At 47.4% G+C, this 16,656-nt stretch overlaps 1 protein-coding gene across 1 annotated transcript in view; it reads left to right on the top strand.

Annotated features, from left to right (window-relative positions):
- The window catches only part of SLC15A1 (solute carrier family 15 member 1), a 70,003-nt gene extending 62,705 nt beyond the window's left edge, over nucleotides 1-7,298 (top strand). The window contains 5 exon segments of the mRNA NM_001319589.1: nucleotides 2,634-2,741; nucleotides 2,855-2,963; nucleotides 3,488-3,631; nucleotides 4,896-5,003; nucleotides 6,947-7,298. Of these exon segments, the coding sequence (NP_001306518.1) occupies nucleotides 2,634-2,741; nucleotides 2,855-2,963; nucleotides 3,488-3,631; nucleotides 4,896-5,003; nucleotides 6,947-7,138 (661 nt within the window). The 3' untranslated portion in view covers nucleotides 7,139-7,298.
- The last annotated feature ends 9,358 nt before the right edge of the window (nucleotides 7,299-16,656 follow it).

The raw sequence follows: 16,656 nt of genomic DNA, 5'->3' as shown, positions 1-16,656 counted from the left end.
ACAAAAAATTAGCCAGGCGTGGTGGCATGTGCCTGTAGTCCCAGCTACTCAGGAGGCTGAGGCAGGAGAATCGCTTGAACCCAGGAGGTGGAGGTTGCAGTGAGCTGAGATCGCACCACTGCTCTCCAGCCTGGGCAACAGAGAGAGACTCCGTCTCAAAAAAAAAGAAAACAAAAACCAAAAAGGAATGGAGTGCGGATACGTGCCGCAATATGAACGCATGTGAAAGACAGTATCCTGAGAGGGAGAAGCTGGTCACAGAGACCTACATGGAATGATTCCATTGAAATGAAGTGGCAGACAGAGCCATAGAGACAGAAAGCAGATGAGTGGCTGCTAGGGGGCCGGGGAGGAAAGAATGGGAGTGTTTAGACATGTTTAAATGTGCAAATCCTTACCATTGTGTCACAGTTGCCTCCAGTATTCAGGGCAGCCAACATTGCACAAGTTTGTAGCTTAGGAGCCACAGGCCATACCCATGCAGCCTGGGTGTGTGTAGGTGGCACCGTCTAGGTGTGGGTGAGTGGCCGCTGTGAGGTTCCCATCACCGCAGAATCGCCTCCTGACGCATTTCTCAGACCCCATCCCCATCATTAAGTGACCCGGGACTGTGTTTTCGTTTCTTATTGCACCAGCCCTAAGACACAGGCCAGGCAGCTCCGAGTCCTCAAGTCTGATGGCTGATAAGTTATAAGCCAGGCCTCAGGCCCAGCGCTCTGCTTCCTCGTCTCATACTCTGCCCACGCGCTCTCTTGCATGTGGATGATCTTCACCTTTGATAAAAGCAGCTCTTACAGTCTAGAGCAGTGTAAATTCTAGCTAAGGCCCGTGTGGATCTGTCTCAGGCTCCATTTTCTGTACTCATCACCTATCAAATGACACCGAGGAGAAGGCCTCAGGACTTCAGGACCTGAGTTTAATTCATAGATATTTTCTCCCAGCACCTAGAATTTGACCAGTATTATTTGTTGCCACAAAGCTGATGAACCTTGGCCCCATATTTTGGGGATGGAGAGGTTCAATTGTCCTTTACACTGCTGAGGTGTACACTAGTAAGACTTACTGTTCTCTGTGTTGGATGATCTGCTCTCGGCCTTCACTCACGTGTTTGGTAGGAAAAGTTGACTGGTCTTGTTTTGGGCAGCACCCTCCTGGTCACTAGGGTTGTATGAGAGTTTCAGGGTCGTCTATAGCCTGGAACAGCTATGAAAGGGGTCTGTAATCAGCCATCCGTGCTGTTCACCATCCGTATGGTCCTATGAAGGCAAACGATTCACCGCTTCCATGTGAAATGTAGCCTCGTGGGCTTTGTAGAGATAGGACGCCTCGGACCTGGAAGCCGGTCTTACTGGATATATTCCATTCAAAGCTGGATTCCAGCAGGATGCTGACCACTGTCAGTCCAGGATCACACAGGCCTCCACCCTCTGAAGGGGATTCCTTAAAGCTGTCTCTCAGCCAGGTGTAGTGACTCGTACCCATAACCCTAGTGCTTTGGGAGGCTGTGGAGGGAGGATCCCTTGAGGCCAGGAGTTTAAGACCAGCCTGCGCAACACAGCCAGACCCTTGTCTCTACAAAATAAAAATAAAAATTAGCCAGGCACGGTGGCACACACCTGTGGTCCCAGCTACTCAGGAGGCTAAGGTGGGAGGATCACTTGAGGCTGAGAGTTCGAGGCTGCTTTCAACTGTGATTGTATCACTGCACTCTAGCCTGGGCAACAGAGCAAGACCTCATCTCTAAAAAAGACTAAAAAACCTGTCTCTTGTTACGGGGTTGGCCCACTTGTTCCTCTCCAATCCCAGGTGCCCTTCCCCACCCGAGGCTCCTAGAGGTAGGAAGTAGGTGGGCTTTCCTCCTCAACCCCTAAAGAAGGGGGGTGTCCTTTAGGAACTGGGGTCTATCTTTTAGGAACTGGGCAGCATCTCGTTTTGGTCTTTCAGTACTCAAACTCTAAAGTTTTTGGCCAGGCACGGTGGCTCACACCTGCAATCCTAGCAATTTGAGAGGCTGAGGTAGGCAGATCATCTGAGGTCACGAGTTCAAGACCAGCCTGGCCAACATGGTGAAACCCTGTCTCTACTAAAAATACAAAAATGAGCTGGGCATGGTGGCACATGCCTGTAATCCCAACTACTTGGGAGGCTGAGACAGGAAAATCGCTTGAACCTGGGAGGCAGAGGTTGCAGTGAGCCGAGATTGCACCACTGCACTCCAGCATGGGCGACAGAGCGAGACGCCATCTGTAAATAAACAAATAAATAAATAAAGTTTCTGAAACAAGGAACACAAAGGCATGGCTACCTCCCTGAAGGGAAGAGGCCAGTACCTACTTCAGTCCCTGCTTAATATCCTAACGTATTGAATTAGGTTAGATTTACAAAGTACATAGAGCAGTACCTAGCACATATAAACACTGTTAAATACATTCTTTTAGGTGTGTTCTCGTGAGTGGGTGAGCAGGGATAAACCTAGGGTTCTTCACTGTCTGTCTTTATTCTCTAGAAATATTCTGAAAATATCTTAAACTCCTTCAAAATAGGGAGTATTGCCCAACTTCAGGTGCATGAACTGTGACCTAGAATATATTATTCTCTAGTTCAGTTACAAGACAGGTGGTTTTCTGTTTCAGATTTGTAAATACTTTTAACGAGCTCATCACTGTCACAATGAGTGGGAAAATTTATGCAAATGTCAGCAGCAACAATGCCAGCAACTACCAGTTTTTTCCTTCTGGCGTGTAAGTACCTAGACTGAATGCTTCACTCAAAGGTTCAATAATTTTTCTTTAAAAAATACATTGAAACTTTTAATGCCAAGAATGTTAACCAATATTATTCTTTCTTTTGATAGAAAAGGCTTCACAATAAGTTCAACAGAGATTCCACCACAATGTCAATCTAATTTCAATACTTTCTACCTTGAATTTGGTAGTGCTTATACCTATCTAGTCCGAAGGAAGGTTGGTAACTCGTTTCATTGTATCAGAAGATCTGCTCAAACTCGATTGATACCCAAAGACTCACAAGCACTTAGGACATAATGATTTAACTAGAGTGATATTAGGATGTGTATTTTAAATGGGCTTAGAATTAATTCACTTGGCTAATTCTTTAACTTATTGTTGACTTACTCATTAGAAAGAATCTAAACAGACTGACTTCCCCTGGAGAATAATTTATGTTAACCAATATCTGATGCCTCTTTATAGACTATTAACATGGACTTAAGGAACTCATAGTTCAAAGAGAAGGCAGTGTTTTAAAATGACTTCCAAACTACTCTCTTATCTGAAATAAAAATGCTAGTGAACATATCTTCAAATCCCATCGCAAGTGTAAAATGTAGTGTTGCCTTATGTTTCAAATGTGTACGTACTTGAGAAATCATATGATGTAACCCTAGAAGGTCAAACTCAATTTACCTGTTCGAACAATTTTTATTTTAGAAGCTATCTCAACTTCTGGTTTTTCCTCACTGCTGCAGAATGGCAGCTGCCCCGAAGTGCAGTCATTTGAAGATATTTCAGCCAACACAGTGAACATGGCTCTGCAAATCCCGCAGTATTTTCTTCTCACCTGTGGCGAAGTGGTCTTCTCTGTCACGGGACTGGAATTCTCATATTCTCAGGTTTCTTGTTCGTTGTATTTACCACCCATCTGCTATACCCCTGCCTGCAGAAAATGCTGATGGGACTTAATTTAAATCTGAGATAACGATGTTTTTTAAAAGTCTAGAAAGCATTATGGTATCTTCCGTAGAGCAAGGTCTCTGAGATCAACAAGTGTTGTCCTTACTGAATAAGAATTATTAGTCTCTTCAGCTTTGCGAGAGCATGTGTTCATATGTGTCTATAGATCCACAGTCATACCCTAGACATTTAGCGTCCAGTATTTATTACTGACTGCTACCAGAGTGATAAAGGTTAGCAGATTCTCCTTTCTGAAACAACCAAATGTAACCGACCATTCATAAAACAGCTCAATTACAGGTCTATGTCCTCACGATAGGTTTGGTTGAGGTCTCTTTATAGCTCCCAGTAAACACACCAAATAAGGTCTAGCTTTAAAAATAAAAAAAAATTATTAGCTGAGCATGGTAGAGCACTTTTGTGCTCCCAGCTACTTGGGAGGCTGAGGCAGGAGGATTACTTAAACCCAGGAGTCCGAGGCAGCAGTGAACTGTGATCGCACCACTGCACTCCAGCATGGGCAACAGAGCAAGACACTGTCTCAAAAAAAAAGAAAAAAAAAAAGTTTAAAAGAATTACTGCTTTTAAGTGTGTTAGACTAATGAGCTAGGTTTTATTGATACCCAAATTAGAGCTTAATTGTTGAACTGTGTTGTCAGAACTATAGTTATAGGCATTATAGCACACAATGCCTAGTACCATCAATTTTTATAGTAAAACAGCCAAGATGAGTCAGAAAATCACTTTCTGTGATAACCTCACAGGTTAATAAAGGAGATAACTGTAATACAGGTGACAGGTGTTTGAAGAGAGATTTTGGAGATGTGGCAGGAAAGCCACAGAAGGGCAAGCTTGCAGCCCAGGGCAGCCTGCATTTGAGGGGAAGACTATGCCAGGCTGGGTGGCTTCGCTTGGAAGCTCTCCTGTAGAAACAGGATCAGCTCCTCTGTAGATGTGTCCATGTAACGAAGAGGACAGCTTTGCAAGGATGTGGAGCATGAAACACAGAGATTCTTGTCTACTCACCTGTGAGTGTGTGGGTGTCTTGTTACTTAAGTGATGATCCTTTTTACATTGAGGCCACCTGACTTTTCGTGTGCATTGTTAGGGTGCTCTGCTTCACTAAATGCCCATCAGTGAGCTGTGTTCTCCTGCTTGAAAGGTGACACCTGGAGCAGGACTCACTTTGCTTTGCTTCCTCAGGCTCCTTCCAACATGAAGTCGGTGCTGCAGGCAGGATGGCTGCTGACGGTGGCTATTGGCAACATCATCGTGCTCATTGTGGCAGGGGCGGGCCAGTTCAGCAAACAGGTATGGCGTGGGAGAGGAGATTGCACATCCCTCTGTCTTTCCTGTTCACGGCCATCACAGTGGCTCTCCCTAGCCCTGTCTGCTCTGTCTGGTCATCTGGGCTAATAGCTGGATTAAACTTCCAGACCAGCCAGGGCTGTTCCCAAATAGCCTTACCGCAAACTATCTGCTGATCCTTCTCCTTCTCCTTCTCCACCTTCTCCTTCTCCTTCTCCTTCTCTTTCTCCTTCTCCTTATTCTTCGCCTCCTCCTCCTCCTCCTCCTCTCCCTCTCCCTCCTCCTCCTCTCCTTCCTCCTCCTCTCCCTCTCCCTCCTCCTCCTCTCCCTCTCCCTCCTCCTCCTCTCCCTCCTCCTCCTCTCCTTCCTCCTCCTCTCCCTCTCCCTCCTCCTCCCCTTCCTCCTCCTCTCCCTCTCCCTCCTCCTCTCCCTCTCCCTCCTCCTCTTCCTCTCCCTCCTCCTCCTCTCCCTCTCCCTCCTCCTCCTCTCCCTCTCCCTCCTCCTCCTCTCCCTCTCCCTCCTCCTCCCCTTCCTCTCCCTCCTTCTCCCCTCCCTCTCCCTCCTCCTCCTCCCCTCCCTCTCCCTCCTCCTCCCCTCCCTCTCCCTCCTCCTCCCCCCTCCCTCTCCCTCCTCCTCCTCCCCTCCCTCTCCCTCCTCCTCCCCTCCCTCTCCCTCCTCCTCCCCTCCCTCTCCCTCCTCTTCCTCTCCCTCTCTCCCTCCCCCTCCTCCTTCTCCTCCTCCTTCTTCTTTCTTCTTTCTTCTTCTTCTTCTTCTTCTTCTTCTTCTTCTTCTTCTTCTTCTTCTTCTTTCTTCTTTCTTCTTTCTTCTTTCTTCTTTCTTCTTTCTTCTTTCTTCTTTCTTCTTCTTCTTTTTAGACAGAGTGTTACTCTATTGCCCGGCTGGAGTGGAGTTGCGCGATCTTGGCTCACTGCAACCTCCGCCTCCCGGGTTCAAGTGATTCTCCTGCCTCAGCCTCCGAAGTAGCTGGGCCTACAGGCGTCCACCACCACACCCGGCTAATTTTTGTATTTTTAGTAGAGACAGGGTTTCACCTGGATGGCTAGGATGGTCTCGATCTCTTGACCTCGTGATCTGCCCACCTTGGCCTCCCAAAGTGCTGGGATTACAGGCGTGAGCCACTGCACCTGGCCTGCTGATTCTTCTTATTTCCACTTGTTGTTAACGCAGCTGGAAATTGATAACCAAAATAGCCGGAATGGCTTAACTTGAAGTCACCCTTATGTGTTTTACTGTCAAGGGAAACATCTCTCCTAGCTTCAGTGAATGCAGCTTAGTAGCTGCCAAGCAGACACATGTTATCCTGAAACTTTCATAACACCTGGAGTTAAAGCCATCCTAGAGATGGTTATAATTTTTCCAGCCAAAATTAAATGAGGGCTCTACTGATACTTACACTCTTTCCTTCTGCACTGTAGCGTGTCTACCTCATAAGGGAGCTGTTACCCCATCCGTTTCATGACTTCCTGCACCAGGTGCCAGCAGCAGATGTGCTCATGCTGTGTGCTTATGAGCTCCAGGTGTTTCCAAGGGGGAACATGGTGCTCTTCACTTGCTAGAGTTCAGCACATTCATTTTTCCCTCGTGGGCACTGCTTGCTCTTCTCTCGGTTCCCACCCTTCCAGGGTCCAGCCATATGTCTTAAGGCTTGAGCGTTTCAGACATTTTCTCTCATCTTCCCAAAGTCTGTTGTTTCTGTACCTTAGTGCTGTTCAAAGCATGTTGTCTATATTAGCATCTATCTATCTGGGACATTCAAGAAAAGCTGGCCCTACTGTATCTGTATTGGCGCTTACTAATTTTCCGTAATTTAACTTCAAAGCACTCTCCATCTGCATGTAGCAAGAAAATGTACACACCATATATTCATCAATATGACCTGTTTTATTTTTGTTCTTTTTCCTGCTCCAACTCTGATTTCTTCACAGTGGGCTGAGTACATTCTATTTGCTGCGTTGCTTCTGGTCGTCTGTATAATTTTTGCCATCATGACTCGATTCTATACTTACATCAACCCAGCAGAGATCGAAGCTCAATTTGATGAGGATGAAAAGAAAAAGAGCCTGGAAAACAGTAACCCATATATCATGTTGGGGGCCAACTCCCAGACACAGATGTGAAGGTCAGGAAGCAAGTGGAGGATGGACTGGACCGGCAGATGCCCTGACCTCTGCCCCCAGGTAGCAGGACACTCCATTACATGGCCTCTGGTGGGGAAGACTTCAGAATTGGAAACTAAACCATGAATGCTATTTTCTTTTTTTTTCTTTTTTCTTTTTCTTTTTCTTTCTTTCTTTCTTTTTTTTTTTTTTTGGAGACAGTTTTGCTCTTGTTGCCCTGGCGGGAGTGCAATGGCGCGATCTCAGCTCACTGCAACCTCCGTCTCCCAGGTTCAAGTGATTCTCCTGCCTCAGCCTCCCGAGTGGGCTGGGATTACAGGCATGCACCACCATGCCCGGCTAATTTTGTATTTTTAGTAGAGATGGGGTTTCACTGCGTTGGCCAGGATGGTCCCGATCTCTTGACCTGGTGTTCTGCCCACCTTGGCTTGCCAAAGTGCTGGGATTATAGGCGTGAGCCACCGCACCCGGCCGTGAATGCTGTTTTCTAAGCAGCCAGCAATGAATCTAAAACTCTGGAAGAAGTCTTCTGTTTGAAAGGCTTATTTAAGCCACATATACACACACTGTCTTAGAGCACTGAGAGCCCACCCTGCATTTGTCATCTTCCCGATCACACAAATGATGTTATTTTGGACTAGCTTAATCTTGAAAGCGTAACAAAGTTTCCTATTCCACATTGTTCATTTCTAACACTCATGAAAACTATTCTGAAGAAGGCAGGAGCCAAGGCTGCAAGTGAACGTGCAGGTTTGAGAATGGCTGTGATAAGGACCAGCTGGTATTAACTGATAACTTTGCCTTTGGGTTTTTGTTGTTTTGTCTTTCTAGTCCCTACCTCTATTTAAATTATGGATAACTCGAAAGACAGCTCATGTGAAGGCCAGTAATGATTTTTTTGAAGTTTCAATGGTGTGAAATAAATTTCTCTTCTTAATCATAAGTGCTCATGGGTCTTTGGGTAGGGTAAGAAATCTTTAACATACTATCTGATTATAAAAGGAGCACCGGTTCATTAAAAATTCTTCCTGGTCCTGTTTTCCCCAGGGATGATTGATTGATTGATTGATTGATAGACAGACAAATAGATAAAGGTAGGTAGGTAGATAGATGATAGATACATAGATAGATAGACAAACAGATAAAGGTAGGTAGGTAGATAGATTATAGATAGATAGATAGATAGATAGATAGATAGATAGATAGATAGATAGATAGATGTAGATAGATGATAGATGATAGATGATAGATAGATGGATAGACAGACAGACATGGGTAGGTAGGTAGATAATAGATTAGATAGATAGATAGAGACTTATATTACTAGGACCTTCCTATGTACACATTTGTGTACCACTTCCTAGTGTTTTTCTCGATACCAACATTTTCTGCTGGCGTAAAAATTCTTCTAAAACATTGTAAACACCTAATGCCTAACTTATCCTATAGATGTTTATCATTTAGCCATCCCAGGTGTCAGGTCCAGAATGAGTCTACCTTGGCACTCCTACACAAACAAGCCACAGTTCTTAGACAAACTAGTGCACAACTCTGAAGATTGAAACTGGTTCCTGGATTCGAAGGAAGAGTTCACATTTGGCCTCTAAAACGCTGGTATACAAGCTCGTCATTGCACCACAGGGGCTGCACTGAAGGGGAGACTCAAAGTCCAGAGTGCAACACATGTGATGATCAAACCTGAACACTTTTTCTAGCCTTGGGATCAAGTCCTAATTCCTTGACTAGGGCCCGTGAGGCTCTTTTTCCCTCTGGACACACTCCCTTTCTCTCTATGCACTCGGATCCTGCCAGCATTGGGCTGCTGTTCCTTCGTGGAACACATCACATTCTCATTCCCAAAACAAAAGCCAAGAAAAAGAATATCCCAAGACACTTAATTCTCTACCCACCACCCCCAACCCTCCACCTGGCGAAGCCCTCTTCATTTTCATGCCATGTCCTCCAAGAGTTTTCCTGTCCTTTCTCCCTCCCATGCTAGGCTGTGGCCCTGCTCTGAGCTCTCGTAACACATCTTAACGTTTTCAAGTTGCACAGACCTCAGTGGATCATAACTATCTAGCTTTTCCTAGACCAAAAGTTCTGTATATCTTGTTCACTGTTCAATCTCCAGAACATAGTAATCCTCTATTTGTTTTTTAATTTTTAATTTTTTTTTTTTTTTTTAGAGACGAGTTTTCACTCTGTTATCCAGGCTGGAGTGCAGTGGCACGGTCATAACTCACTGTAACCTTGAACTCCTAGGTTCAAGGGATCCTCCCACCTCAACCTCCCAAGTAGCTAGGACTACAGGTTTGTGCCAACCACACCCAGCTAAGTTTTTAATTATTTTGTAGAGGCAGGGTCTCATAGGCTGGTCTCAAACTCCTGGGCTTAAGACCTTCCAAAGTGCTGGGATTACAGGCATGAGCCACCAAAACCAGCCCTAATGCTAACTCTTACAGTTGCTGTGTAACTTTGGGCAGGTTTTGATCTTTTTAATCTCATTTCCTCTCCTATGAAATAAAGAGAATACCAGGCAGACAATGTGAGGCCTTAAAAATCCTTTATTTGACTGGGTCCAGTGACTCACGCCTGTAATCCCTGCACTTTGGGAGGCTGAGGTGGGCAGATCACTTGAGGTCAGGAATTTGAGACCATCTGGCCAACATGGTGAAACCCCATCTCTATTAAAAATATGAAAATTAGCCAGGCATGATGGCACATACCTGTAATCCCAGCTACTCGGGAGGCTGAGGCAGCAGAATCACTTGAACCCAGGAGGCAGAGGTTGCAGTGAGCCGAGATCACGTCACTGCACTCCAGCCTGGGCGACAGAGTGAAACTCCGTCTCAAAAAATATATATATAAATAAAAAATAAATCCTTTGTTTAAGGGTGCCTGGCACACTTATTCATGTATTTGAATGAAGGCCGTTATCATGCCCCTCAACCAAGTCTGATATTAACACATAGTGTGCTTCGCGTGTGAGTAACTATCATGTAGTGTGCTTTGCATATGGGTGGAAATGATGCCTACAAGCTCTTCTTCAACCTTTGATGGACAAGCAGAGAGTGCAGAGGGGAGCTTGGGCATTTTGCCCATCGGATTGACTTTTCAGAGTAATCCTCCCTCTGGCTCTCATTTGGCCACTTCCAAGCCTAATCAAGATGGACAGACACCAACACGGGTGCCCTCTTTGCAAGACCTCACGCAATTACAAATGTCATGGATGGGGGTGGTGGAGGGGAAAGCGGAGGCCACACCAGTAACCTCTGCTTTTCTGCACTTTCCTTGCAGTTCATTTTTTTGTGTTTTGTGCCTTTCTCTACATTCCACGCCAACCAATGTATAACCAAAATAGTACACTGGCTTGACCATTGTCTACTAAAATACAATTCAGCATGGGTTGGGAGGAGCTAAAGAAGCCCCTGGGATGGAAATGCTTTAATTGGACATAGCAGGACTTCATATCTTACTCCTAAAAGCCAGCATACCTTGACAAGTGTTCACAATGCATATATGAATATTTTTCATGTCGGCCTATTCTTGTTTTGTTTCTATGTGCTCCATAATTTGTTTTGTTTTGTTTTCTTTTTTTTTTGTGGGGGGGGACAGAGTCTCACTCTCTGTCACCCAGTCTAGAGTTCAGTGGCACAATCCTGGCTCACTGCAACTTCCACCTCCCAGGTTCAAGCGATTCTGCTGCCTCAGCCTCTTGAGTAGCTGGGATTATAGGTGTGTGCCACCACGCCCAGCTAATTTTTATATTTTTAGTAGAGACGCTGTTTCACAATGTTAGCCAGGCTGGTCTCAAACTCCTGACCTCAAGTGATCCGTCTGCCTCAGCCTCCCAAAATGCTGGGATTACAGGTTTGAACCACCATGCCCAGTCAATTATGTTTTTCATTTTGTGAATGTTCCTTCTTTCAGGGCACTAAAATATTTATTTTGATATCTCTTTTAGATGTTATAAAATTACTTTAGTTAATGTATGTCCAGGTTTGATTTTTGTTGACTATTTTAGACATAGATTTTTGTCATGCATTCTGGAATATTTTTGGTAGCTTTTTTTTTTTTTTTAAAGACCAGGTCTAGCTCTGTCATGCAGGCTGGAGTGCAGTGGCACCTTCTTGGCACACTGCAACCTCTGCTTCCTGGGCTCAAACTATCCTCTCGCCTCAGCCCTGCAAGTAGCTGGGACTATAGGTGCAAACCACCACACCCTGCTAATTTTTATAGAGACAGGGTTTCACCATGTTGCCCCAGTTGGTCTTGAACTGCTGAGCTTAAACAATCCACCTGCCTCTCAAAGTGCTAGAATTACAGGCATGAGCCACCGAGCCTGGCCTGGTAGCTTCTTTGTTTTTTTGAGTCGGAGTTTTGTTCTTGTTGCCCAGGCTGGAGTACAATGGCCAGATCTTGGCTCACTGCAACCTCTGCCTCCCAGGTTCAAGCAATTCTCCAGCATCAGCCTCCTGAGTAGCTGAGATTATAGTCACCTACCACCATGCCTGGCTAATTTTTGTATTTTTAGTGGAGATAGGGGTTTCACCATGTTGGCCAGGCTGGTCTCGAACTCCTGACCTCAGGTGATCCGCCTGCCTCGACCTCCCAAAGTGCTGGGATTACAGGTGTGAGTCACTGGGCCAGGCCACCTCCTTTCTAAATGACTAACAAAAGTGGTGAGTATTTATTGAACACTGAGTATGTGCAGACAGCATGCCAAGCACTCTCTTGAATGAAATTTACAAGCATGCAATCCTTGCCACAGCCCTGCAACGTAGATTACCATTACCCATTCCCATTCCACAGAGGAGAAAACAGGCGGGGCGAAACCAAGTACCCTGCCCCAGGCCATCCCAGTCCTGCTCCACAGCCCAGCTGCCAGTCATTGCGCAGAGCCGCCTCTCACTGCCAATGCTCAATGGACAGTATGGATTAATTCTATTTTAATCCTTATAACTAAACTAAGGAAGGCTTTTTTATTCCCATTTTAGAGACACGGAAACCAGAGAACATGAAGTTTAAGTAACTGGTCCAAGGCCATATATCTGGCAGCTCGCTGAGCCAGGATTTGAACCCAAGCATGTCTGGGCAAAGGAAAGCCCTGTTAACCACGACACTATGCCGTCTTTGTTCACATAACAGAAAGCAAACTTGTGATGGCTGAGGCCATGTAAAGGCGGCAAGGGAAGGCAAAGTAGGCACTGAAGGGCTGCAGAGAGGGAACTGTCCACTTGAAGCGCGGGATGAACCCCCAGGCCTGGCCTCGGTGGGTAAGAGGGGCTTAAGTGTGTGGAAAGGAGAGGCTGAAAAATCCTGCTCTCAAAGGGCTAAACAGAAAAGATGCAGCACATTTGTCCTCTTAGTGGAGTCGGGGCCTCCTGTAAGGATATTGGAACCCCCTCCCTCATGGGCCTGGTTTGTGAGTGCCCTACTGCCGATGGCTGTCCCTGTGGGTGACCCCTCCAACAAGGTGGTGGTAATTAGCTCTGAAACTCACCAAGCAGAAGGCCATTGCCTCACCTGGAGGGGCAGTGGCTTGGGGGCAGAGTGGGTGAGAGCCACAGAAAAAGGAGTGTCCAGGGACAGCAAAGGAGAGGAAAGGAAGGCCTACATGGAAGTCCATGGGCCTACAGCACAGGGCAGCAAGAATGGGCAGGCTCCTCCATTTATTTATTTTAAAATTATGGCAAAATACAGACCAGGCGTGGTGGCTCCTGCCTGTAATCCCAGCACTTTGGGAGGCTGAGACGGGCGGATCACCTTAGGTCAGGAGTTCGAGACCAGCCTGGCCAACATGGTGAAACCCCGTCTCTACTAAAAATACAAAAAATGAGCCAGGCCTGGTGGTGGGTGCCTGTAATTCCAGCTGCTCAGGAGGCTGAGGCAGGAGAATCACTTGAACCCGAGAGATGAAGGCTGCAGTGAGCCAGGATGGTGTCCCTGCGCTGCAGCCTGGGCAACAGAGTGAGACTTTGTCTCAAAAATAAAATTGTGGCAAAATACAGGTAAGGAAACGTTACTATTTGAACCAATTTTTAATCTGCAGTTGAGTGGCATGAAAAACATCCTCATTGCTGGAGGACCATGGCCACTGTCCATCTCCAGAACTTTTTCATCATGGCCACCGTCCATCTCCAGAACTTTTTCATCATGGCCACCGTCCATCTCCAGAACTTTTTCATCATGGCCACTGTCCATCTCCAGAACTTTTTCATCATGGCCACTGTCCATCTCCAGAACTTTTTCATCATGGCCACCGTCCATCTCCAGAACTTTTTTCATTTTGCAGAACGGGAACTCTGTCCCCACTACTCCCCCTCACCCCGGAGGCCACCAGAGTGTGAGAAATGAAAAAGCCATTCTCCTTCCATTTGCCTGTGTCCTGTGATGCTGAGGGCTCCTGGGCTTTCTCAAGAGTGTCCTATGTGTCCGGGTTTCTGTCTCCAGCCCTGATCTAAGGCAGTGAGCAGGGAGCGAGCCTGGGCCTCCAGGACTCTCGGGTCTATCAGCAAGGATACCGCCATCTCCTGGTCCATCAACAAGGACACAGCCACCTCCAGCAGCTGCTGTGAGAGGAGTGTGACTTTTCATCTCGCTTCCTGCTAACGTCTGGTGATTCAGAACCACTGGGGTTTTCATTTGATGTAATGTCTGGCTTGTTCTAATGAGGCTCCTGGACTCCATAGATGTGTTTAAGACTCAAAAGCCATGGAAACCGAATCTGGTGGGGTGCTGTTCTGGTGCATCTGGAACAAAAAGCCATGCATTTCTGAGGGCTGGATGTTCTGGAGGCCAGCGTGGGGCCCTGTATTATTCACAGTCCACTTTTGCGTTATTATAAAGGAAAACTTGAGACTGAGTCATTTATAAAGAAAAGAGTTTTATTTGGCTTGTGGTTCAGCAGGCCGTACAGGCATGGCACCAACCTCTGCTTGGCTTCCAGCGAGGCCCCGTGGCAGAAGGCAGAGCCGAAGCAGGCCCATCACATGGCGAGAGTGGGAGCAAGAGAGAGTGGGGGGATCCCAGACTTTTAAACAACCCGGTCTCATGTGAACTAATGGAGCGACAACTCACTCATCACCAACGGAATGGCACAAAATCATTCAGGAGGGACCCACCCCCGTGATCCAGACACCTCCCACTGGCCCCACCTCCAACACTAGGGATTGCAGTTAACCTGAGATTTGGAGGGGCACACACCCAAACCATGTCAGCCCCTAAGAGCTTTGTACCTTCTGGCAGTCACAGGATTTACCAAGCAGCCCTTTGTGCTTGGGGGCCATCCTACTCCTAGCACTGAGTCAAGGAAAGCATTTCCAAGCTGGACACAGTGGCTTATGCCTGTAATCTCAGCACTTTGGGAAGCCGAGTTGGGCTGATCACCTGAGGCCAGGAGTTCGAGACCAGCCTGGCCAACATGGCGAAACCCTGTCTCTACTGAAAATACAAAAATTAGCCGGGGTGGTGGCAGGTGCCTGTAATCCCAGCTACTCAGGAGGCTGAGGCAAGAGAATCACTTGAACCTGGGAGGCGGAAGTTACAGTGAGCCGAGATGGTGCCACTGCACTCCAGGCTGGGCAACAAGAGTGAAACTCCATCTCATTTAAAAAAAAAAAAAAAAGAAGAAAGAAAAGCATTTCCCTTCAGTTTCCATTTCATAGGTTTCTCCTACAAAGTTCCCTGTCCCTGTCACCACAGGGAAGAGAGGGGAGGCCCAGACCACCTGTCCCAGGGCCCAGTTGACACACATGTCCCTGCTTTGCGGTGGCTGGTAGATGGAACTGAGAGCCCGTCTGCCAGCTGGTGCCTTGGGGCAGGGATAGCCTTGCTGTCCATGATGCTCAGCCTGAGTTTTCGTCTTCAAGAAGGCTGAACTTCAGTAAGTACGGAGTCTGACTCAGGTCCTTGATTTGAATGACCTGTGCTGCCTCTCAGGGAATAGCACAGAACAGTGGTGAGAACGCGGGTCGCAGAGTCCAAGATTTGGATTTCCAAACCTGGAAAGGATCTGGAATAAGTCCCACCCAGCTACTAACAGGCACAACCAGTCGTTAGTTGCTAAGGGCCTACAGCAGGCATCCCAGGAGTGAGAGAGAATGCGTGTGTGCGTGCGAGAGTGTGTGTGTCCCCATCTTCCCTAAAGAGTGTACAGAAAGATGAAACAGATGAGCCCGCAAGGAAGGTCCAGGAAGGTACCAACTCAGTAGCAGAGGGCAGTGGCTCCCAAACCACAGCAGCAACCAACATGGGACGTGGAGGTAAATCGCAGCATGCAGGCTTTCTGCGGTGTGGCCTGGGAGGTGCCTCCGGCAAGTAGAGATGGGCAAATTGCCTGCAGGTGCGAGGGAGTGGGTAGCAGGCAGGTGCTGGGGAGAAGCGGACACGGGGAGAGACCCCTGCAGCCTGGGTGAGCGCATGCTTTCGAGAGGGTGGGGCTGCGGCAAGACCACAGGGCCAGGATGGGAACACTCACATCACGCTCCTGGTTCTTCCCTTCCTTGAGCTGTGAGCTTGGGCAGGCTGCTGGAGGAGTCAACGTCATCATTGGTAAAATAAAGACAGTGCCCGCTTCCCAGGGTTGGGGTAAGGCCCTTGTGGTGCCAAGAAAGGACCCTGGGTGAGCCCTTGCCCTGTGCTACTTGTTCTACCCATGCCTACCGAGCATGCACCAAGGGCAGACACATGCCAGGCACATGGGATACCTCCCAGAACAGAAAGAAGCCAGACGCCTGCCTCTGCGCACACTCGCATTCTTGCGGCAGCAGAGGGACTGTAAACAACAAATGTGCTAAATAAGGAAATTATTATGGAAAATGATGTGGTATAGTAGGTGGTGTTAGGTGCCGGGGATCGAAAAAAAAAAAAAAATAGAACAGAGGGACAGAGGTTGTGAATGAAAAGGATGGTCAGCGGGCGCTTCTTGGGACGGTGGCATGCGAGCAGCCACTTCAACAAGGTGAGGGCAGAGAGTGCCTGGCAGAGGGGCAGCCGTGCAAAGGCTGGAGGCGGGGCATGCCTGGTGTCTTCAAGAGGCCAGCACACAGGATCAGGGGAGTGAGGGGAGCGAGTTGCTGAGGGAAGAGAAAAGGGGTGTGTCTTTCATGTTGGGCAGGCCGGGGTAACAGCTTGGGCTTTTGAGACATCTTCTAGGTTTTTGAGCCTAGAAGTCATGTGACTGCTGTGTGGCAGGACCCCTCTAGCTACTGTCTTAAGAGTAAACTGATCTGGGCCTGGTAGCACGCATCTGTAGTCCCAGCCACTTGGGCACTTGGGAGGCTGAGGCAGGTGGATGACTTGGAGCCTAGAAGTTGGAGACCAGCCTGGGAAACATAGGGAGACCCCATCTCTACAAAAAATTTAAACATTAGCCAGGTATGGTGGCACACATCTGTGATCCCTGCTCCTCGGGAGGCTGAGGTGGGAGGATTCCTTGAGCTCAGGAGTTTGGGGCAGTGGTGAGCCATGATCGCACCACTGCACTCCAGCCTGGGCAATATAGGGAGACCCCATCT

Source organism: Macaca fascicularis, chromosome 17 (assembly GCF_037993035.2).
Source record: "Macaca fascicularis isolate 582-1 chromosome 17, T2T-MFA8v1.1".
Lineage (NCBI taxonomy): Eukaryota > Metazoa > Chordata > Mammalia > Primates > Cercopithecidae > Macaca > Macaca fascicularis.
The sequence above is the reverse complement of the archived record's forward strand: the minus strand, read 5'-3'. Positions and strand labels throughout refer to the sequence as shown.